Raw genomic sequence first — 23804 nt, forward strand, 5'->3', positions numbered from 1 at the left:
ACTGATTTGAAAAGAAGTCATTCATGAAAATATACTCAATGTAAAATTTTATTACATTTTTTTTAATATTATTTACAAGTGAAGGTGTGATTTTCACACTTTATTAAGATTACGTCCACGTCCACGAGCTATCCTGCAGTCGCCCTTAAATCTCCTGTAAACAAACCTTTTACAAAGTCCATGTTTGAACCTTAATGTCCCAGAGGATAAATTAAAGTGGGGTAAAAATGTATTTTATGAGTACTGGGCAGTTCTGGATGTTGCTGAGTGAGTGGAGGCGGGTGAAGAAGAGACCTCTGGGGTCATTAAGATGTTTATGTGGTGTTTATATTTTATTTTTTAAAATGGAGTTCCATTAGTAGAGATCTCTACAGACTGCTCAGGAAGTTGTTATTAATGTTATAAGTAGTAAGTCTCAAAGATTGGCTAAATCAGAGGAAAGAGCTTTCCATCCTCTTCCACATACTGTACCTAAGCTGACAGACACCATTGATTAGCTAGTGTCCCTGTGATTGACAGCGGAGATATTGTATAGCCCTCCCACTCATGAAACATGGCCAATCAGCCAATCAGCATTCAGTAGTTATTTACAAAGATTTGCTTTGAACTATTGTCTTGAAATCTGAACTGTATGTTCATTTTCTATTGTCTATGTCTATTGTTTAGTGTTCTGTGTCATTTGGAAAGACTTGGCAAAGGTGTTTCTGAACGGTGCTTGGACCCCGTGAATCGCTGCTTGTAACTATTAGTAGGCTCAGTAGTAGTAGGAATGTTGAATCAATGCACTCACTCTCACTCATTTTCTACCGCTTATCCGAACTACCTCAGGCGTCATCGGGCATCAAGGCAGGATACATTCTTGACGGAGTGCCAACCCATCACAGGGCACACACACACACTCTCATTCACTCACGCACTCACACACTAGGGACAATTTTCCAGAGATGCCAATCAACCTACCATGCATGTCTTTGGACCGGGGGAGGAAACCCGAGTACTCCCCACACACAAGGAGGAGGCGGGAATCGAACCCCCAACCCTGGAGGTGTGAGGCGAACGTGCTAACCACTAAGCCACCGTGCCCCCCTGTGCCCCTTAAATGTCTATCTTAATTAATAAAAATGTAAATAAGAAGCTGGCTTTATTAATTTCAACATTAATTGTGAAAACATTAGTTGGGATGAAATCTCAGTATCTCAGAAAGGTTTTAAAGTCTTACTTCATTACAGATAAAGTAAACGTCACATTGGCCAAGTTGCGAACGTTTAATTTCTTTCCATGTTGTTGACTTTTCCTTCACATTTGAGGCAGAAACTTGGAATAATTATCATAAATTGAATAATCTTTTTTTTTTTTATTGTGGTGTGTAATTATTACCTACAATGCACAGCTTTGCTGTCATCCTGCTGCCTATGGGAATATTCTCCTGAATTTGCTAACACAGCAACAGCAGCATTAATATTTCATTTCTTGCCCTAAGCAACAGTTTTGAAAAATGTCCAAAATGGCACAGCTATTCCATACAAACTGCAGAGAGAATTATGGAAGTTTTTTAAAATCTGCAAAATTCTGCATGTCCACGGATATAAAAAGCATATAAAATATTATAAGAACATAAAAAAATAACTACAATTTTTAAAATAGCATCAGATAAAATTTTTTTTTTAAAGATAATTAAAAAATAAAAGTCTTTTTATTTTATTTTATTTTTTTTATATGTGAATTGTTTAAAATATTTTATTATTGTGTTGTATTTTTGAAATCATTTCTAATTTTGTATTTTTAAATTTGTATTTTATTTTATTTTTTTTGTGGAGTCCATCGTCACCTGCTATTAGTCATGTATTATCTTCCTGTCTTTTTCTTAACGTTAAAACAATCTCCTGTTTTTTAATTAACACAGATTTGAGATCACTTAGCCAGCTGCCAGAGGGATTTCGATCATCTTGTGGGATTTAAGGTTTAACCAGAGAAAATCTCAGACATGTAGATGAGCAGAAACATAAAGTATTACTGCAGAAACACCATTTAACACCATTTCTTCCTCAAATTCGTCCCCTTTTGTCAAGCCCTTTTGCCAAGCTAAGATTCCATGAGGTTTTTGTTCGCATGTCAGATTAAAATGGTGTTGTTTCAGCATATAAAGTGTAAGCGCTTAAAAATCGGATCCTTTTTAGAAATAAATTCTTTACTAAGGTTCGGTTTTCTTCATTATACAATCGTGATCAGTTTGAATACTGGACAGAAAGCTCGGTGTGTTTACATCAGGGTTGTCATGGTAACATCTTTCCTACTCATCCCAGCTTTCAGCATCGTCCCCCACACATTTCAAAACTTTTGCCCAAACCGAACACTATTTATAGGCTTATTTGGTTAAAACACTCAAAGTTCACAGTTGGATCACATCATTTATACTCACACTCAGTAACATAATGATCACTCGTGACTGGCTGAAAACTCACAGCTTCAACAGTTCACCAAGATCACTTTGTAGTCAGATGGATGGATGGATGGATGGATGGATGGATGGATGAATAGAACGATAGATTAATAGATTGATGGACGATAGAATGGATCGGTGGATAAATCGATGGAGGAAATGAGTTCATTAGACTGACGGATGGATGTACAGGTGCTGTCTTTCCAGTAGAAGGCATAACAAAAGGATGTATGATTTTGTAGATAAATCGATGATGGAGGAATAAATGGATAAAAGGAATAATTAATGGTTGATAGGGTGGATGGAATAATAGAAGAATGTTTGGATGGATGGATACATTGTTACCTAAGTACTGTAAGATGGATGAGTAGATGGATAAATGGATGGATGGATGAAATACTGTATTGACAAAATATGTGGACTGATGGATGGGTAGATTGATAGATAGATGGATGGATAGATACACTATTGCCTAACGTATTAGTCTAATGGATGGGTACATGGGGGGGGTGGCTGGATGGATGGATGGATGGATACATTATTACCAAAGCAGTGGGCTGATGGATGGGTAGATGGATGGATGGATACATTTTTGGCTAAGTACTGGACTGATAGATGGGTAAATGGAAGGGATGGATGGATGGATGGACGGTTGGATGGAGAGATATTGCATTGCCAAAGCAGTTGATAATATGACAGATGGATGGACAGAATGGGAGATAAATGGTTTGATGGATGGATAATTAAATAAATAAGAGAATGGATAAATGGATAAAAGGATGGAATAATAAATGGTTGCAATTTAATTGGAGAGTTAGAGCATCCTGGTGTACTAAACAATACATGAGAGTCGCGCACCATCAGCTACGACCTACTGAATGTTGATTGGCTGCCACGGAGCAGTTATATAACAAAACAGGAAGAGGAAGCGTTGTGGTGAAGTAAAGAACCGGCACCAGGTAAAGATTTCACATCTTCTCAGTGTTACTGCAACTCATTACGCTCACAACACCAGCAGAGAATGTAGGAGAAGATGATTTTCACAGCAGGACCTCTACAGAAAAAGCCTACAAATTGCTGTCAGGTGGCTTTTAATGGTTAACACGGTGTGGAGAGCAGACTGTACACTGACATTACACTCTGAGTGTTCATTAGTGCATGATGTAGGACGAGTCAGGGGCAGAGAAAGTAAGAAATACACGTCACACGTGACACGTCACGGTCGCTAAAATAGTCCTAAACACTGAACACTGAGTGTAATGACGTCCAACATGGCAATAAATGCAATAAACGAAGCTTAGGGAAGCTTAGAGAACGAGATGAGAGAAGATGATGGAGCGATGGAGCGATCGCGTTTAGAAGGATTTACTTGTTGGATTTAATGTCTTTTGAAAAAATATCAATATATCTTGCCAGAAATTGTGTATTAAACTTGTGTATTACTTTTACTTTATCGTTTTATTCATTAGTACCTCATTAATTCTGCATGTGAGGTGTTCAGATAGTAAATCATTTTAGCAAGATTAAAGTGATTAGGGGGGCACGGTGGCTTAGTGGTTAGCACGTTGGCCTCACACCTCCAGGGTTGGGGGTTGGATTCCCGCCTCCACCTTGTGTGTGTGGAGTTTGCATGTTCTCCCCGTGCCTCGGGGGTTTCCTCTGGGTACTCCGGTTTCCTCCCCCGGTCCAAAGACATGCATGGTAGGTTGATTGGCATCTCTGGAAAATTGTCCGTAGTGTGTGAGTGTGTGACTGAATGAGAGTGTGTGTGTGCCCTGCGATGGGTTGGCACTCCGTCCAGGGTGTATCCTGCCTTGATGCCCGATGACGCCTGAGATAGGCACAGGCTCCCCGTGACCCGAGGTAGTTCGGATAAGCGGTAGAAGATGAGTGAGTGAGTAAAGCGATTAGAGCAATTAGCATAGATATTTAGCATGGCGCCGATCGATAGCATTGTCAGAGTGTCGCTTTAAAGCAGCGGTCTCCAATCATCCACAAAGGGCCGGTGTGGCTGCAGGTTTTCATTCCAACCAAGCAGAAGCTACACCAGAGTCTATACTAAAAGCCAAGAACAACTGATTAAACAGGTGGAATCAGGTGTGGCTTCCTTCTGCTTGGTTGGAATGAAAACCTGCACCCACGCCGACCCTTTGTGGATAAGATTGGAGACCGCTGCTTTAAAGCTTAAAAACATGGAGCCGGAATTGATTTTAAGAAATCCAGCATTTTTCAACCTAATTTCTAATCTACAGCAGTGGACGGATGGGGGTTATGACAGAGAAGAATTTCAACCGGTTTCCCCGAAAAAAAAATCCATTTATTTTAAACTCATAGAGTCCGGAGGTCAAGGGTTTCTCTGTTTGAAGGTGCCAGGAGAATTAGTAAGGCCAGAAACTGCTTAAGCATCGCAGAAATTTAATCACTTTATTTTCCCATGTTTATTTCTGTTTTTTTTTTTTTTTTGGAAATTTCAAATAATTTCAAATAAAATCAAAAAAGCTTTTTTTTTTTTTAATGAAATTATTGGTGAAATCATGTTCCAAGAAAACAGAACAATTTTTATTTTCTCTTTCGTAGCCTTGACTTGTGCCTTGAAAAAAGTTGATGATTCTTTTTTCTTTTCTGCTTTATTGAAATGCCGCCAAGTTTTAAGTGTTTCTTCCACAGAGAGAGCGACGTTTACGGATAAAACGCTTCATGCTTCTTTCTCTTAAAGAGATCTCACTTCGCAAGGACAGCCAAGTCGTTCTGGACACATTCGAAACGGCTGTCTCGTTAAAAAAAAAAACCCAATGCATTAGAAGATGAACTTCCACATAATATTGTACCGTGCATCTGCGGCTGCAGCTTTGGTACGAATCGAGTCCTGCGTTTGCGATTTCTGAGATGACGAATGAAGCTCTACACCGACCGGTTCTCTTTGGGAAGCGCCGAAGGAGGAGCGTTAAACTCGTCTTGACCTCTGTCTGAAATCGTCCCTCGTCCTCGGAGAACGATTGCACAGTTTCAGTCAGGCTCCATGAGCTGACTTTTTGATTACAGCTCTGGAATCAAAAGGTCTGGGAAGACAAAAGTCCTGCTCATCGCTCTCACAAATATAATTGGAAGTCTAGCTTGAGACAGGATCAGGGGCACTTGATAAAATCCAATCTAGTTATCTTTTTTTTTTTGTTTGTGTCTTCTGAGTTTGTCTGCGGAAACAGTAACAGAATTACATTCATTCATTCATTTTCTACCGCTTATCCGAACTACCTCGGGTCACGGGGAGCCTGTGCCTATCTCAGGCGTCATCGGGCATAAAGGCAGGATACACTCTGGACGGAGTGCCAACCCATCACAGGGCACACACACACTCTCATTCACTCACGCAATCACACACTACGGACAATTTTCCAGAGATGCCAATCAACCTACCATGCATGTCTTTGGACAGGGGGAGGAAACCGGAGTACCCGGAGGAAACCCCCGAGGCACGGGGAGAACAAGCAAACTCCACACACACAAGGTGGAGGCGGGAATCGAACCCCCAACCCTGGAGGTGTGAGGTGAACATGCTAACCACTAAGACACCGTGCCCCCACAGAATAGAGTAGAGTAGAGTATTAGAGTATTCATAGAGTATTTAGTACAGGAATGTTTATGCTTATTCATGTTACTATACCGTGACGATACATGAAAAACAAGTACAGTATGTGCTGCTCTATAAGACATCAAAGTGCTGCACTATAAGAGAAATAAAAGAGAATAATAAAAAAAAAAAAACAATAAATCGGTTTATGGTGTAAAATGTTTGTCCTTCTATTATAACACATTAGAACTCTTTTTGGTTCTCAGTTCTAAGCTAAGCAACCGAGGACGATGAAGACAGGGTGATGAAGTTAGATGTTCTTAGAGCATACATCCTAGTAACACCACGATTACTCTGGGTTTCTTCTTCTATTTTTCAGGGGAGAAATGCAGGAGCTTTATTGATCTGGCTCCAGCGTCGGAGAGAGGTGAGTAATGAATGTCATTAGGGCATCGCGGACGCCAGTCTGATATCACACTCGACAAAAACGTGTATGTGTATAGTATATTTCAGTCATGTTATTGTAAAATCTTTTGGGTGATATATCAACGTTGTATACAAGATATTTATTTTTGTTTCTGCTACTATCTATTTTTAGCAAGAAGACATGCAATGAAATCATCCAACAAGGCTAATACTCACAATATGCTCACTGATACCTGACCTCGCCTCATTTTAGACCACTGAATGCTGAATGCTATGCTTAAAATCTCCTCCACTATGACCAATACTACACTAGAAATAAATTCAAAACCAGCTTACATTGCACAGGTTTTCATGTGTGTGAGAGATTTATGCTAGCAGGTCCTGAGTCGTGTCAAATGACTGCTGCTAATCGCAACCAATTGATCCCATCATGTGCAACTCTGTCAGTCAAACAAGAAGGATGGAGAAGAAAACTGCAGTGAAGGCAGCTCTCGAGAAACGATTTCTCCTCTGGCGGCTCGTGTTGAAGCCCAAAACAACATGAGATTTTTTTTTTTATGGTTATCATTTAACAGCTAATCACGAGGACTTCATCTCAATCAAAAGAACTTGGAGGTTCCAGTGTCAGTGCTTTGTAACTGTCCGAGATAAAAGTCGTATCTTCAGGATAAAGTATTTTACAATTTGAGGTAGCAATTCAATATGAGAGATGGTTAAAAGGACCCTTAACTATCCAAAGATCTTTTCAGGAACTCTTAGGAAATCATTATCCATCCAAAGAACCATTGAGGAATTTTAAAGAACCATTTGGTAAAATCCTAACCCTAGGATTAGGGTTAGGGTTAGGGTTAGGGTTAGAATCCTAATCCCTAACCCTGGTTTTTGCAATCTAAAGAATCATTTAAAAAACTGAATGGGGTCAAATAACCTTTCAGAACCATTAGTCATCAAAATATCTTTTTTGTCAGACTGCACAAAAGCTAGTCATCCAAAGAATCTTTAGGAAACCAGGCAATACTGTATATTTCCTCAGACATACAAAGAACCGTCAAGGAACCCCTTTAAGAGTGTAGACGCATTAAACACTTTGATAATTGTTGACAGTAGATCAACCTGAAGAACCATTGAGGAACCCTTTTTGGTAAATAGAAAAAAAAAAGTTGCAGCTTAAGAAGCCTTTGTAGGACTGGAGAAAAAATACCCATCCAATGAACCCTTAAAGAAACAATGTCCTCAGAATGTGGAGCTCTGTATTAGACGTGCAATGACTGCTGTGGAAACCTTATTTATTGATGTAGAAACGTTTTTCCTCAAAAGAACACTTGACCTACCCTCACTCACTCACTCATTTTCTACCGCTTATCCGAACTACCTCGGGTCACGTGGAGCCTGTGCCTATCTCAGGCATCATCGGGCATCAAGGCAGGATACACCCTGGACGGAGTGCCAACCCATTGCAGGGCACACACACACTCTCATTCACTCACACACTCACACACTACGGACAATTTTCCAGAGATGCCAATCAACCTACCATGCATGTCTTTGGACCGGGGGAGGAAACCGGAGTACCCGGAGGAAACCCCCGAGGCACGGGGAGAACATGCAAACCCCCAACCCTGGAGGTGTGAGGCGAACGTGCTAACCACTAAGCCACCGTGCCCCCCACTTGAGCTACCATTTTCACTATTGTAAAAAAAAAAATACTCACCTAGAGAACCCATGAGAAAACCTTGTTAGAAGGTAGTATTAGAATTAGCCATATTGTACAAACAACTCTTAAAGAACACCTTTGATAAAAACTATAGTAAAAAATAACCATCCAAAGAACCCTTGGGGAACCATTTCAGAACCCTAAATAGTATTATATACTGTAAATGTTACCAAAGTGCAAAACATTGGCGGGATTTGAGCTTGTGCTCTTGATTGTGTGGAGCTGTAAAGGAGAGCCAGTGTTCTGTGGAAAGATGGAAGAGGAATCACTGAGATGGAGGCATACAGTATTTATTACAAAGAATATTTGATCAGGCAGCTCTGACGGCTCCATAAGAATATGCAGAACCTCAGCAACTAGCCGAGTGATAGATGAGAGATATAAACATTACAAATGAGTCTGAAGTGTTGGAACTGTTACGATAAGTTCTATTAGGACCTGCTGACGGTGAATAAAGTCAAAGTCCCAGTCAGCATTTAGCTTCATGCATATTGTATATCAGATGACATAGATTGATATTTTAAGGTGGTAAGAAGCCACGGAGATTAGGTTAGTCCTAAAGGAAAATTTATTTTTGACGTTTTTTTTGTGTTTGGTGTAAAGGCATCCTTGCAGGAAGTGCTCACAACGAGGTAGCAGAGTGGAACTTACTGTGCTAGGCTGGAGGGTGGTATGTTTGTGAGCCAGTGAGAGAGAGAAAGTTACTGCATGGTATCACTCTCGTGCAGACCATTTGTTGTCTCGATGCGTTCTACAGAGGCTCTTATCTATCCCTGACAAGCCTGGGTTGCTCAGTGAAATTATTATTCTCCAGCCACAGGCCGGTGGGTCCGACCTCGCCTCGGGTGCAGTGCTGGTGTTGTTGATTTGTTTGCTGTCCATGGTGCTGCTTGGACGAGATGGTGCCTGTGCAGGAAACTTGACCAGATAATGTAGGGTTTTAGTGGCTGGAACATTTGACTCACTCTTCTGAGATTTGGGGTTTGATTCCTGGTATGTTGAGTTTGAATTCTCTCATCATAATTTGGGGTTTGCTCCAGTTTATCCAACCGGTCCAAAGCAGCATGATCAGCATCTCTAAATTATCTGTACAGGATTTGCCACAGTGTTCCATGCCTCATTCCCCAAGTCTCCTGAGCAAGGCTCCAGACTGTCTGCTTTGTGACCCTGTGTAGGATAAGCGCTTGAGAATATGGCCGGCTGGATGGATGGATAGAGTTGATATGTTCTAAACGAATACAAATACAGACACGATTAGCTTAGTGAGTGGTCAGATGCAAAGGTCACAGGACCACAAGGGTGTTAATGTATTTACAGCATCCTTAGTAACTGCCTTTCAAGGTTAAGGTGGTTCAAATTATTTTATTAGAATTTATTTATTTATTTAAAATCTGTTTACCTCCAATTTCGGTTTTAAACTCACTCACTCACTCTCACTCATTTTCTACCGCTTATCCGGATTTCCTCGGGTCACGGGGAGCCTGTGCCTATCTCAGGCATCATCGGGCATCAAGGCAGGATACACCCTGGACGGAGTGCCAACCCATCACAGGGCACACACACACTCTCATTCACTCACACACTCACACATTATGGACAATTTTCCAGAGATGCCAATCAACCTACCATGCATACCATACCATACAACCTACCTACCATACCATACCATGTCTTTGGACCGGGGGAGGAAACCGGAGTACCCGAGGAAACCCCCGAGGCACGTGCGGGAATCGAACCCCCAACCCTGGAGGTGTGAGGCGAACGTGCTAACCACTGAGCACCGGTTTTAACGTCAAAAAATAAATGTTCTATTTCCATTTTGATCCATGATCACTTTTGGTAGTGTTTTCAAACTTCTCCAATTCTCTGCAGTCTTAATCATTCCAAGAGAGGAGTTTTGTTTCTACAATTTTCTTGTGCTCTACTAGAGAAATTATCAAGCATTCAAGAAGCTCTCCAAGCATTGAGGGAAGATTGAACTATTGTTTTGCTGGCTTTTGAAGAATAAAGGCTTGATTCTCAAAAGATCCATCACTGCAGCTTGAAGCTTTCAGGCATAAATATTGCACATCGGCGTCACATCTCGAGTTCTTTTTCTACTTTTCTAATTCTTATAGACTTTCCTTTGAACCCACAGAAGCATGAACAGATCTGATAGCCAAGTAAACAAATATAAGAGTCGAACCAAAGCCCTATTTTGATGGGATGAGGTCACTCCTAACATAGCCACTGAGAAGTCAAATCTGACGTTTATGTATTACGTGTATTGTTCCTTATCTAAGCGCATCTAGTATACAGTAGATGGAATAGAAAGTCAAGTGACCTTTAAAACAATAGAGGGCCTTCAAATTAGGATTATTTCATGACAGTATTTAGAACTTTCCTTAACTGGTATTCTCAGTATTCTTCATCGTCAGAAGTTTATCATTTCTACACACTTGTTTACCTTTTATAAAAAAATTACATTTCTGACCAATCAGTGAAAGAGTTTTAAGGGGGAATTTTTAGCCTTAACCATCTTAACCATTGCTTTTTTGTTTTTAGTTGTTTTTTGATTTTTTTTTTTTCATACGTCATGAAACCAAACAGCAAAGATTTCCAAAATAATAGTATTGTGTTTTATTTCTTTATTTCTTTCTTTCTTTTTATAATTAATTTGTTCAGTATGGGGGGCACGGTGGCTTAGTGGTTAGCACGTTCGCCTCACACCTCCAGGGTTGGGGGTTCGATTCCCGCCTCCACCTTGTGTGTGTGGAGTTTGCATGTTCTCCCCGTGCCTCAGGGGTTTCCTCCGGGTACTCCGGTTTCCTCCCCCGGTCCAAAGACATGCATGGTAGGTTGATTGGCATCTCTGAAAAATTGTCCGTAGTGTGCGAGTGCGTGAGTGAATGAGAGTGTGTGTGTGTGCCCTGCGATGGGTTGGCACTCCGTCCAGAGTGTATCCTGCCTTGATGCCCGATTGTGCGGTAACTAAACATAAAAAGCAATAATGAAATATTGCTGACATAGAAGCATTTACTTCACATATCCCAACCAAGGAGGTTGAGGTTGGAACACAGGGGCAGCTATGATGCAGTGCCCCTACAGCAGGAAGGGTTAAGGGCCATTCTCAATTGCCCAGCAGTGGCAGCTTGGCAGTGCTGAGGCTTGAACACTGACCTTCCGTTCAACAACCCAGAGAATTAACCATTTGAGCCACAACGTCCCCTTAATTAAGACAGATAATAATATTAAAGGTTGACGACTGATTATACTTTAGTCAAAAAAGGTTACGAAAATAGTAAATTAATCAAGAAGGAATTACTTTTAGGAAACATTTTGTAAATATTTATTCTAGAGGCATCATTTGCATCCGATATCTGTTTATGTAGGCCGGAGCAGAACGATCAGACATTGAGATGGTCTGAGTCACACAAAGTAAATTTAATATCGTCTGAATAAGACAAAGTCCTGAATGTCTTCTCACCCATGCTTTGAGGTGATGAGCAAATGTAGAGGGCTGATAACTTTGAGAACACTCCTGGGAATGTCTGATAAGAGATTTTTCTAGCTTACTTATAAAAAAAAATCAATTTCTCAACACGCAGAAGCCAGAGGGGCGACGGGCAATGTACTGTAAGGTTGTCTAAGAGTATCTTTAATGCTTAAGCAAAGAAGGGTGGAATTAGATTTATTATAAGCAAGTTCAGAGGGGGCACGGTGTCTTAGTGGTTAGCACGTTCGCCTCACACCTCCAGGGTTGGGGGTTCAGTTCCCGCCTATGCCTTGTGTGTGTGGAGTTTGCATGTTCTCCCCGTGCCTCGGGGGTTTCATCCGGGTACTCCGGTTTCCTCCCCCGGTCCAAAGACATGCATGGTAGGTTGATTGGCGTCTCTGGAAAATTGTCCGTAGTGTGTGATTGCGTGAGTGAATGAGAGTGTGTGTGTGTGCCCTGTGATGGGTTGGCACTCCGTCCAGGGTGTATCCTGCCTTGATGCCCGATGACGCCTGAGATAGGCACAGGCTCCCCGTGACCTGAGGTAGTTCGGATAAGCGGTAGAAATTAAGCAAGTTCATATTCGACTGAAGTGTTAGGATAAGTTTCAGAATAGGGAGAAGTGTTGAGGAAAAAATCTTCCCCAAGATACTATGTCACCAAATGGTAGAAATAAACAAACCGATTAAGAATTGAACATAGAACCAATGAACACAATAGAGCAACATAGTTCAGGGGTGGACAAGAGAGAAATGGCAGAATGTAAGATCGCTACACTCTCTACAAATGTGCAGATATCCAGCATCTCAGAGGTCTTTCAAAAAAATGGGAATATCCCTCGAGGTCATAGTTTCAAATCCTAATTTTTTTTGCTGAACCCTGTCACTCTAACATGAGTGTGAACAGAAATGTCTATTATGCATTTATTATGCAGTGGTGGAGTGCTCACGAGTGTGTGTTTGTGTGTGTTACAGGTGTCCTTTGGCTGTCAGTGGTCTCTGAGGTGTTATACATCATGCTGCTGGTGGTTGGCTTCAGTCTAATGTGCTTGGAGCTCTTTCACTCCAGCAATGTGATCGATGGCTTGAAGCTGAACGCCTTCGCCGCCATCTTCACGGTGCTGTCAGGTGGCTTAAAAAAAAACCTTATCATACATTTGCTGCTTACAGATACAGCTCCAGGCCATGAAAGCTACTTTGATGTGCATTTAAGTACTAGCTGGATGCTTTAAATAAACTGGACATGACAAACTGAAGAACAGACAGCATATACAGTACAGCGGGTAAAATAAGTACTGAACACGTCACCATTTTTCTCAGTAAATTTATTTCTAAAGGTGCTATTGACATGAAATTTTCACCAGATGGTAACAACCAATTCAATCCACACATGCAAAGAAATCAAATCATAGATGTCCATAAATTAAGTTATGTTTAATAATGTTAAATGACACAGGGAAAAAGTATTGAACATATGAAGAAAGGGAGGTTGCAAAAAGGCATGGAAAGCCAAGACAATCAGTAATTAGAAAGCAATCCTGCCCCTTGTGAATGCAAATTAATATCAGCTGGTTCTGTCCAAACTGATGGCCTATTAAAAGGTCTCGTTACCGAGGTATCACACAAGAAACATCTCATGATGGGTAAAAGCAAAGAACTCTCTCAAGACCTTCGCAAGCTTATTGTTGCAAAACATTCTGATGGCATTGGTTACAGAAGGATTTCAAAACTTCTGAATGTTCCAGTGAGCACTGTTGGGGCCATAATCCGTAAGTGGAAAGAACATCATTTCACCATAAACAGGCCACGACCTGGTGCTCCTCACAAGATCTCTGACAGAGGAGTGAAAAGAATGATCAGAAGTGTTGTCCAAGAGCCAAGGATCACTTGTGGACAGCTTCAGAAAGACCTGGAATCAGCAGGTACAGCTGTTTCAAAGAAAACAATAAATAATTCACTCAACCACCATGGCCTGTATGCACGCTCACCACGCAAGACTCCACTGCTGAAGAAAAGACATGTAGAAGCTCGTTTAACGTTTAACGTTTGCTGCACAACATTTGGACAAACCTGTGAAATACTGGGAGAATATAGTCTGGTCAGATGAGACCAAAATTGAACTCTTTGGATGCCATAATACACACCATGTTTGGAGGAGAAATGGCACTGCACATCACCCCAAAAACACCATACAGTACCAACAGTAAAGTTTGGAGGTGGGACCATCATGGTGTGGGGCTGTATTACAGCATACGGTACTGGCAAACTTCATATAATTGAAGGAAGGATGAATAGGAAAATGTACAAAGACATTCTTGATAAAAATCTGCTGCCATCTACCAGGATGATGACGATGAAACGAGGGTGGACATTTCAGCAAGACAATGATCCCAAACACACAGCCAAGGAAACTCTCAATTGTTTTCAGAGAAAGAAAATAAAGCTGCTCGAATGGCCCAGCCAATCACCTGACTCGAATCTAATTGAAAATCTATGGAAAGAAACTAAAGATCAGAGTTCATAGAAGATTTGAAGACTGTTTGTGTGGAAGAACGGGCCAAAATCACACCTCAGCAATGCATGCAACTCGTTTCTCCATACAGGAGGCGTCTTGAAGCTGTCATTACCAACAAAGGCTTTTGTACAAAGTATTAAATATGTTTCAGTAAGCGTGTTCAATACTTTTTCCCTGTGTCATTTAACATTATTGAACATAACTTAATTCACAGACATCTATGGTTTGAGTTCTTTGCATGTGTGGATTGAATGGGTTGTTAGCATCATCTGGTAAAAAATTCATGTCAATAGCACCTTTAGAAATAAATTTACTGAGAAAAATGTTGACGTGTTCAGTACTTATTTTACCCGCTGTATATATATGAGACCAATGAAGTTCATCCATTCCACCCATCCATCCCATCCACCCATCCATCCCATCCATCCATCCATCCATCCATCCATCCATCCATCCATCCATCCATCTATCTACAGGGCTTAGCTTATGAAAGAGGGTTCTTCAATTGTTCTCACAGAGGGACAGACCAAAATTCCTCCTGAGGACCAAACCAGGTATTGAATATCTTGTCTTACCATTTAGAGATCAATAAAGTTTATCCCTCCATCACTCATCTACACATGACAGTTCTTAGCTTATGAAGTGTGGTTCTTTAAGGGTTCTCTCAGAGCGGCAAACCAACATTCCTCCCGAGGTCCAAAGCAATAGCAAAATATCTTTTACTATTAGAGATCAACACAATTCATTCCTCTATCTATCTATCCATCCATCTATCCATCCCTCCATCCATGCATCCATCCATTCATCCATCCATCATCTACACATTACAAGAGTTAGCTTGTTAAAGGAGTTCCTTAAGGGTTCTCTCAGAGGGGCAAACCAACATTCCTCCCGAGGTCCAAAGCAATAGCAAAATATCTTATTTTACTATTAGAGATCAATACAGTTCATTCTTCTATCTATCTGTCTATCTATCCATCCATCCATCCATCCATCCATCCATCCATCATCTACACATTATAAGAGTTAGCTTGTTAAAGGAGTTCCTTAAGGGTTCTCTCAGAGGTGCAAATCAATATTCCTTCTGCTGGCCAAACCGAGTGCAAAATATCTTGTTTTACTATTAGATCTATCTATCTGTCTGTCTGTCTGTCTGTCTGTCTGTCTGTCTGTCTATCTATCTATCTATCTATCTATCTATCTATCTATCTATCTATCTATCTATCTGTCTGTCTGTCTGTCTGTCTGTCTGTCTGTCTGTCTGTCTGTCTGTCTGTCTGTCCGTCTGTCCGTTCATCCATCCATCCATCCATCCATCCATCCATCCATCATCTACACATTACAAGAGTTAGCTTGTTAAAGGAGTTCCTTAAGGGTTCTCTCAGAGCGGCAAATCAATATTCCTTCTGCTGGCCAAACCGAGTGCAAAATATCTTGTTTTACCATTAGAGATCAATAAAGTTCATTCATCCATCCATCCATCCATTCATCCATCCATCCATTCATCCATCCATCCATCCACCATTGCACATTTCATGAGTGTTTAGCCTGTTTGCTTGTTAGCCCAATTATGGTTAAAAACTGATTGTTTACAAATGATTAGAAAGTTTAAGTGTCACTTTTTTTTTTTTTTTTTTTTTTTTTTTTAAAATCAGATTTTTCGTAGCTTTTAAAAAATAAAGCTAGTCTGCATCTTAGCCGTGGTTGCCTCATTCCCTGATCCCTCGCTGTCTTATTGCCAGGAACAGCTGCTCCTTTTTGAGATTATTCGATTTGCCCAGCTGGCCTCCAGCTCTGTTCATTTGGGCCTTTAATACTCACTAATTCCAGACGCAGCATCCGGTCGGGGAGAGATCTCCGACCCAGAGAAGAGCCTCGGTTCAGCCAGCTGACACAGATTAAAGAGGTTCACACTGGCACTATCAATCAGCACCTGAAGGAGGAGACAGTGTATGCTGGCTCACCTTCACTTGCTGTAACACGTACAGAGGTCCGTATTGGTCTTACATATTCACTGCCGTCTCTGTTCGGAATCCTGGATTATATTCCGAGAGCCTGCTTTGATAACTGTTCCAAGCGTCACACGATCATATACAGTACGTAACCCAGGATTTATTTTTTTTCTGCACTGGCCGCATTGGGCTTATATGATAAATACTGTATAAAACACACAAAATTTAACCCCAAGATAAAACATGTTCTAGACATGTTATGATAGTGCAGCTATATTAAAGCTAGATACTTATTTCAAATTTAGCTGCATTTATTGGTTTGTTTTCTGCAGCTTCATAGATTTCAGTCTAGAATTCCTGCTGCTATTATTAAACCGAAAGAGATGAGATTTTTTTTTCATCTCTAATGCCAACTTTCTACAAACCTAATTACCTTTTGAACACGATCCTTTGTGAGCCTCTTAAAAATCTCAGAGAAATATTGTTTTTACTGTGACTCATCGACGCCTTGCTTTTGTGTAGGCTTCTGGCATATTGAATATATAAACCTGAAGCCACACACACACACTTCTCACATAGACCTCATACAGTACACACACCCACATCCTCCCTATCATGAGAAATCCCCAGTGTGGAATCACACCTACGGTCCAGCTGGACGCTGACTTTGTAATGCATTAAATGTGCAAAAAAGTGATCAAATTTGCTGCTTTACTATGAGATTTCAAGGCGGATCGGTGAATCTTATGCAGTGATGCGGTCGATATACCGGTCTGTTGTGGTGAACAAAGAGCTGAGCTGTAAGGCGAAGCTCTCTATTTACCAGTCGATCTACATTCCTACCCTCACCTATGGTCATGAGCTTTGGGTCATGACCGAAAGGACAAGATCCCGGATACAGGCGGCCGAAATGAGTTTCCTCCGCAGGGTGGCTGGGCGCTCCCTTAGAGATAGGGCGAGGAGCTCGGTCACTCAGGAGGAGCTCAGAGTAGAGCCGCTGCTCCTTCACATCGAGAGGAGTCAGCTGAGGTGGCTCGGGCATCTGTTCCGGATGCCTCCTGGACGTCTCCCTGGGGAGGTGTTCTGGGCATGTCCAACCGGGAGGAGGCCCCGGGGAAGACCTAGGACATGCTGGAGGGACTTTGTCTCTCGGCTGGCCTGGGAACGCCTCGGTATTCCCCCGGAAGAGCTGGAGGAAGTGTCTGGGGAGAGGGAAGTCTGGGTGTCCCTGCTTAGACTGCTGCCCCCGCGACCCGACCTCGGATAAGCGGCAGAAGATGGATGGATAGATTGATGGATGGGTGGACTATGAGATTTCAGATCAAATCTGACTCAGGAGAGCCATCACTGGAATTCAGGATTTTAACCTGAAAAGAAATCTTCTTGATTCAACTTCATGTTAAAGTTAGGAGTACAGTATGTTACAAACTCAACCAAGCTGATATTCGCCAAACCGGGACTGAAACAAAGAAGATTTTTGTGTCCGTTATCCAAATTAGCCTCTAGGACTAAATTCAGTGCTAATTTTTGCTAATTCTTTTGCTAATGTTTCTACTGCAGGACTTTTAGGGATGGTTGCTCACATGATGTACACCCAAGTCTTCCAGATCACAGTCAGTCTAGGACCCGAAGACTGGAGACCGCACACCTGGGACTACGGCTGGTCCTTCTGGTAGGTGTTCCTTCTTAGCATTAAACACCACACTTGTTTTCAACAACTTACGACTCAGAGGATTCCTATTAGGAAGCTGTTAGCATAGAAGAGCAAGAACGTTGTGGTCAAATATTTACTCAGCCCAAGCACCCAAGATGTTTGGGTTTATATCGTTCATCTCATCTACACCATTAATTTTATGTCTAAAGCAAAACTCTGGTATAGAAGGAAACATCTGAAGAAGGAAATAGAGACGTAACTTAAAAAAGAGAGACAAGAAATTTGCAGTCTATATCGATAAATATTTTGCTAATATATTGCTCCATTTTTTTAAAGCAACACAGCTTCCTTTAACTAGAATAGCACTTGATCCAGCACATGTATATATTTCCGTATTTATTTGTTTTACATTTGAGATATTAAACCATGGCGGGCACGATGGCTTAGTGGTTAGCACGTTCGCCTCACACCTCCAGGGTTGTGGGTTCGATTCCCTCCTCCACCTTGTGTGTGTGGAGTTTGCATGTTCTCCCCGTGCCTCGGGGGTTTCCTCCGGGTACTCCGGTTTCCTCCCCCGGTCCAAAGACATGCATGGTAGGTTGATTGGCATCTCTGGAAAATTGTCCGTAGTGTGTGATTGTGTGAGTGAATGAGAGTGTGTGTGTGTGTGTGCCCTGTGATGGGTTGGCACTCCGTCCAGGGTGTATCCTGCCTTGATGCCCGATGACGCCTGAGATAGGCACAGGCTCCCCGTGACCCGAGGTAGTTCAGATAAGCGGTAGAAAATGAATGAATATTAAAAAATTATTATGAACTATCAAGCTAATACGAGGAAAGATACTTTTCATAGTTGACTTTTTCAATTCTATGCACTTTTTACTAATGAAAATATGGCAACAGTTTGAGGGAAAAGACCAAGTGTTGTTCGTAATACGTTCAGTTGTGAAGAATCCGAGCGGTGCCTCCGGTTAAGATGCCGTGATCATCAGCTCTCGCTCCTGTTTTCGCTGGTTTTCTCAGTTTTGTTTCCACTCCACTACTAGTGCCAACATCTCGGCGTGAAAGGAGTAAAAGGCATTTTGTGCCCCACACGCTGAATGGAAATCTGGGCTAATGAATCGTGCTGAAGAAGGAGCAGTCAGAAGTGTGTGGGTGTTTGGACCTGCTTCTGCCTCATACACATCTCGCTCTAATGGACTTCCTTCACTGAAAATCCATTCTCATTAACGTGCAACTTTCTCACAACACTGACCAAGAACAAAACACTTACATCACAAAGTTTGGCTTTTTATTTCCCTAATTCTATGATTTTTGTGGAAAAAGCTACAAACTTGGACGAAAAAAGAAAAAATTTCCACATTTTGAATGAATCTTCAAACATATTTATGTTAATAGTTGCAGAGTTCATATCAAGTCAACGTACATTTGGATCAGATTTTGAGTAGAATTAAAAAATATATATATAATAGTATAAACAGGCTTTTTTTTTTAAAGGTCTATGATATTAAAACTGAAGTGGAAATGAGTACCGAAGTGCATTGAGAAATAAATGAGAGCAAAAATTCATAATTTTTTTTTTTTTTAAATCCTGGATATTTTATAATGGAAATTTGTCTGAAAAAAAATAAATTTAATTATAAAATATCCAGGATTTCAACAACAACCAAAAAAAAATCTAAATATAAACATTCATTCATTCATTCATTCACTCATTTTCTACCGCTTATCCGAACTACCTCGGGTCACGGGGAGCCTGTGCCTATCTCAGGCGTCATCGGGCATCAAGGCAGGATACACCCTGGACGGAGTGCCAACCCATCGCAGGGCACACACACACACACTCTCATTCACTCACACACTCACACACTACGGACAATTTTTCCAGAAATGCCAATCAACCTACCATGCATGTCTTTGGACCGGGGGAGGAAACCGGAGTACCCGGAGGAAACCCCAGAGGCACGGGGAGAACATGCAAACTCCACACACACAAGGCGGAGGCGGGAATCGAACCCCCAACCCTGGAGGTGTGAAGCGAACGTGCTAACCACTAAGCCATCGTGCCCCCCCCAAATATAAACATGCTTTATAAAATGTCCATGATATTAAAACTAAAGTGAAAATGAGTACTGAAGTGCCTGGAATTTCGTAATAAATAAAATATTCATTTATAAAAAAAGCATGAATTGGATCATGTGCCCATTTTGTAGGACCTTCCTAACAACTGGTCATGTCTAACTTCATGCTTTCGTCCACACCCAACACACACACCCCCACCCTGAAGATATAAATCCATGGAGAATGTATGTATGTATCTTTTAACCTCTGTTCATATTGCTCTAAAACGTTCGTACCGTGCGAATGATTTGTGTTATTTTGGTGCTTGGATAAGAGCTCTTGAGACCTGCGCTGGGTTCTGACAGGCATGAAAGTGGGATTTACATTGGCAGAATTACCACAGATGCTCTACTGCCATCCATTAGCTCAGGATGAAATTGCTTCATTTGTTTTTTTTGCCATCTGGCCAATTTCTTTTAGCGTTTTTTTTTTTGTTATTTTTTTTTTCTCATGTGGGTTTTTTTTCCTGCCTATTTCAAAGCAGTGAGCTAGAAACCTGTAAATCAGGAGGTAATTGCAGTTCAGACTGTTGAAATCCATCAGTGTGTTGTGTGTTGTGTTCATTTTCTCAACCTCACAAGCTATTCCCGGCAAGTCCCGGATTTATTGGACAGGGTTAATTTCTCAAGCTGAAGCAAGAGTTTCTTTTGATTTTGTTTTCTGTCAGGTTTTATATCACTGAGTGTTCAAACAAAATCCTGTTTTTGGTTATGAGAACAAACAACACGAGGGGGCACGGTGGCTTAGTGGTTAGCACGTTCGCCTCACACTTCCAGGGTTGGGGGTTCGATTCCCGCCTCCACCTTGTGTGTGTGGAGTTTGCATGTTCTCCCCGTGCCTCGGGGGTTTCCTCCGGGTACTCTGGTTTCCTCCCCCGGTCCAAAGACATGCATGGTAGGTTGATTGGCATCTCTGGAAAATTGTCCGTAGTGTGTGATTGCGTGACTGAATGATAGTGTGTGTGTGTGCCCTGTGATGGGTTGGCACTCCGTCCAGGGTGTATCCTGCCTTGATGCCCGATGATGCCTGAGATAGGCACAGGCTCCCCGTGACCCGAGGTAGTTCGGATAAGCGGTAGAAAATTAATGAATGAAATTATTTTACAGATAAATTAGACATTTTGTTTCTACCACTTCTGATTGCAACACCTAAGATTTCTCCATGATCTAAAGCTGCTGAGATATATTTCTGTTTTGTCTTATAGCATGGCTTGGGGATCCTTTACCTGCTGCATGGCTGCCTCAGTCACCACGCTCAACTCCTACACGAAGACGGTCATCGAGTTCCGTCACAAGCGCAAGCTCTTCGAGCAGGGTCTCCGTGAGGAACAAGCCTTCCTTGACCAAGAAGCCTACCACTACTTTCAGGAACGCTCTGTGCAGTCTGTCTCCAGCTCGGTGGACCTCTACCCAGGCCACAGTGGCGCTCACGGCGGCGCCTATAGCAGCGGCCGGGGGAAAATGCGCGCGCCTCCAGCTTCCGTGGACATGACGGACAACACGGATTCTCTGGGAGAAGAGCAATGCTGAGGACGGCTGCTCGCAGAAAGACCATTTGTGCTCTGAATATATTCCAAGTCTTGGGGATTCAGAACTTTCTGGAAGACACGTGGACGTCTCCGTGGGGCCAAAACGTTTCTATTTGAGTTTATATTTGGTTGAATAAAAAGTGAAATATTTTCTGAGTATGTGTAAAGGATGTGAAGGAGATGATAAAAGAATGGATGTTGGGTTGTGAACTGAGAACTTGGTGAGTTTGTGAACGTGGGCATGAAAGGTTGTGCACTAACACTGCCACAGAAATAACAACACACTGGCTGTCGACAGGTTGCCTCTGGACCAGACTTTTCAGGACCTTCAGCGGACGTTCTTAGCAACTGTTTCTTGGAACTTATTTGAAAATGTCCTGCAGACACTCTGTTCGAGAGAAACTGGAAGAATGGCTCCATAAGCACTGCCAGATGTTGCATCTATCTATCTATCTATCTATCTATCTATCTATCTATCTATAAATATATATCGAATGTTCTCCATCGCTGAATATGCCTTTGTGTAGCCCGGTGTTTACATTCGATCCCCACAGAAGCACAAGGTACGATGTTTAAGAGCCACAAAACAAAAAACCCAGGACTCGATGGTTCCACAATCTCGACACGTCGATTAGATTAGCCTGTTATCGATTGTGACTTTCATATGCGTTACTGACCTGCCGCTCAGCGGCCAGTCCTGTTTGTTCGATTTCATTGATTTATTTTACATCGAATCGTATTTTTTACGATCTTCGTTTTAGAATTCGAAGTCGTCGAATTCCTTCTTCTGCTTTTCGAACATATTCTATTTATCTATCTGCAGTGTGTATGCATTACAAAAATTTGATGAAAAGATGTTTGGGATTGAGTTGTAGCTTTTTTTTTGCGTGTTTTTCCTTCAGATCCATGTGTTAAACACACACACACACACACACACACACACACACACTCACTATCACGATATTCCGGAATGTATCATGATATATTAGATTAAAGGGCAGCTCAGAACTTTTTGTTTTGTTTGTCTGATATCTTCGAATATGTAACAGACTGGTCTAAGAAGAAATCTACACCTTTCTGGCTAAATAATATACATAAATCCTGCTCAGCCTTACAAAAGTTTTTACCCCATTAAACTTTTCCACATATTGTTGCATTATAGCCTGGAGTTCAAATAGGTTTAATGGGGGTTTATGAAGCATGGTGGTGGTAGTATCATATTATGTTCAACATTAATCTTGGCCTCTTTTGCCCCTTTTCCACTGAGGCAGTTTGAGTGCTGGTTCGGAGCCTAATTTAGAACCAGTTCTTTCTTTTTTGACAGCCAAAGCACCGGCTCTGAACCAGGAAAAGTGGTTCTTAAGTAGCACCAAAACGTTGCTGGTCTAAACTTAAGAACCGATTGCGTCAGGGGCTGTGGGCGGGGCTACTGTTAGCGCATTTGATAATGTACCTTAAGTATACTAATGTTTAATACTCTTTTACTTTACTGCAATATGATCAATTATCAACACACATGATAGTAGTTAGCTACATGCTAAGGCTAACTTTTTTCTGTGTTAATGATAAAATAACGTTATGTACTTTCTCCATTACAACCTCCGTTTATACAGATTACATGGAGCTGCACGTACACGTTGGATTCGCCGCGTTTGGGTGTTAATGTAGGTTCACAGAGCCATGAGCATTAACAGTAAAGCAACATCCGCCATTGTAGATGTGTTTGTGTTTGTCGCTGTTGCGCTAACGTTGCTGTGTAACTTGACACGTATACAGTGACGTCAGACTCGGCTCTGTGATGCTCTCTAACCGATGGAAAGACAAAACGGTTCTTAGAAGGTTGACCAGTGGAACCAACTTTGAACCAGCACCAGCGCTAGCTCTGAACCAGCACCCGGTTCTTTTTGGTGGAAAAGGGGTATTAGTTGCATCTGTGATTAATCCCCACTTTACTGGAAGACGGTCTGCTATAGGCGGAGTCATGGAATGCTTGCATCAATGAAACTTCTAAAGAATTGTTGATCTGTATACCAGTTCATGCAAATGCCAACATTTCGCATTAAAAATCTGCAAACACATTGTGATGTTACTACCTTTGAGCTTCTCTGTTGTGCCAAACCACTTGCTTCAGATTTCAGAAGTTTATGCACCCCTGTGCCAAAAAAAACCCAACAATACTTTGCGCACCTGTGACACAGATGGTGGTATATTTCGTACCATCATGCCTGCAAAGCTGTCAGGGTGATTAATACCCTCTTGGGCTTCTTTGATTACATCCCCTCTCGCTTCATCAGTCGCTCTCAATCACTGCAGTAACACACACACACATACATACCCACTCATATTGGACCAGCCCATGGATCTTGATGAGGACACATGATGTCTTCATGTTTTACGGTCCGACGGAGCTGATCT

The 23804-nt window shown here is 41.6% G+C and overlaps 1 protein-coding gene across 1 annotated transcript in view; it reads left to right on the top strand.

Moving 5' to 3' along the window:
* The window catches only part of gsg1l (gsg1-like), a 22537-nt gene extending 951 nt beyond the window's left edge, over positions 1-21586 (top strand). The window contains exons 2-5 of the mRNA XM_060892282.1: positions 6388-6435; positions 12598-12750; positions 17650-17761; positions 21066-21586. Coding sequence (XP_060748265.1) covers positions 6388-6435; positions 12598-12750; positions 17650-17761; positions 21066-21390 — 638 coding nt within the window. The 3' untranslated portion in view covers positions 21391-21586. The remainder of the gene's footprint in view (positions 1-6387; positions 6436-12597; positions 12751-17649; positions 17762-21065) is intronic.
* The last annotated feature ends 2218 nt before the right edge of the window (positions 21587-23804 follow it).

This window comes from Tachysurus vachellii, chromosome 18, assembly GCF_030014155.1.
Source record: "Tachysurus vachellii isolate PV-2020 chromosome 18, HZAU_Pvac_v1, whole genome shotgun sequence".
In the NCBI taxonomy this organism is placed as follows: Eukaryota; Metazoa; Chordata; class Actinopteri; order Siluriformes; family Bagridae; genus Tachysurus; species Tachysurus vachellii.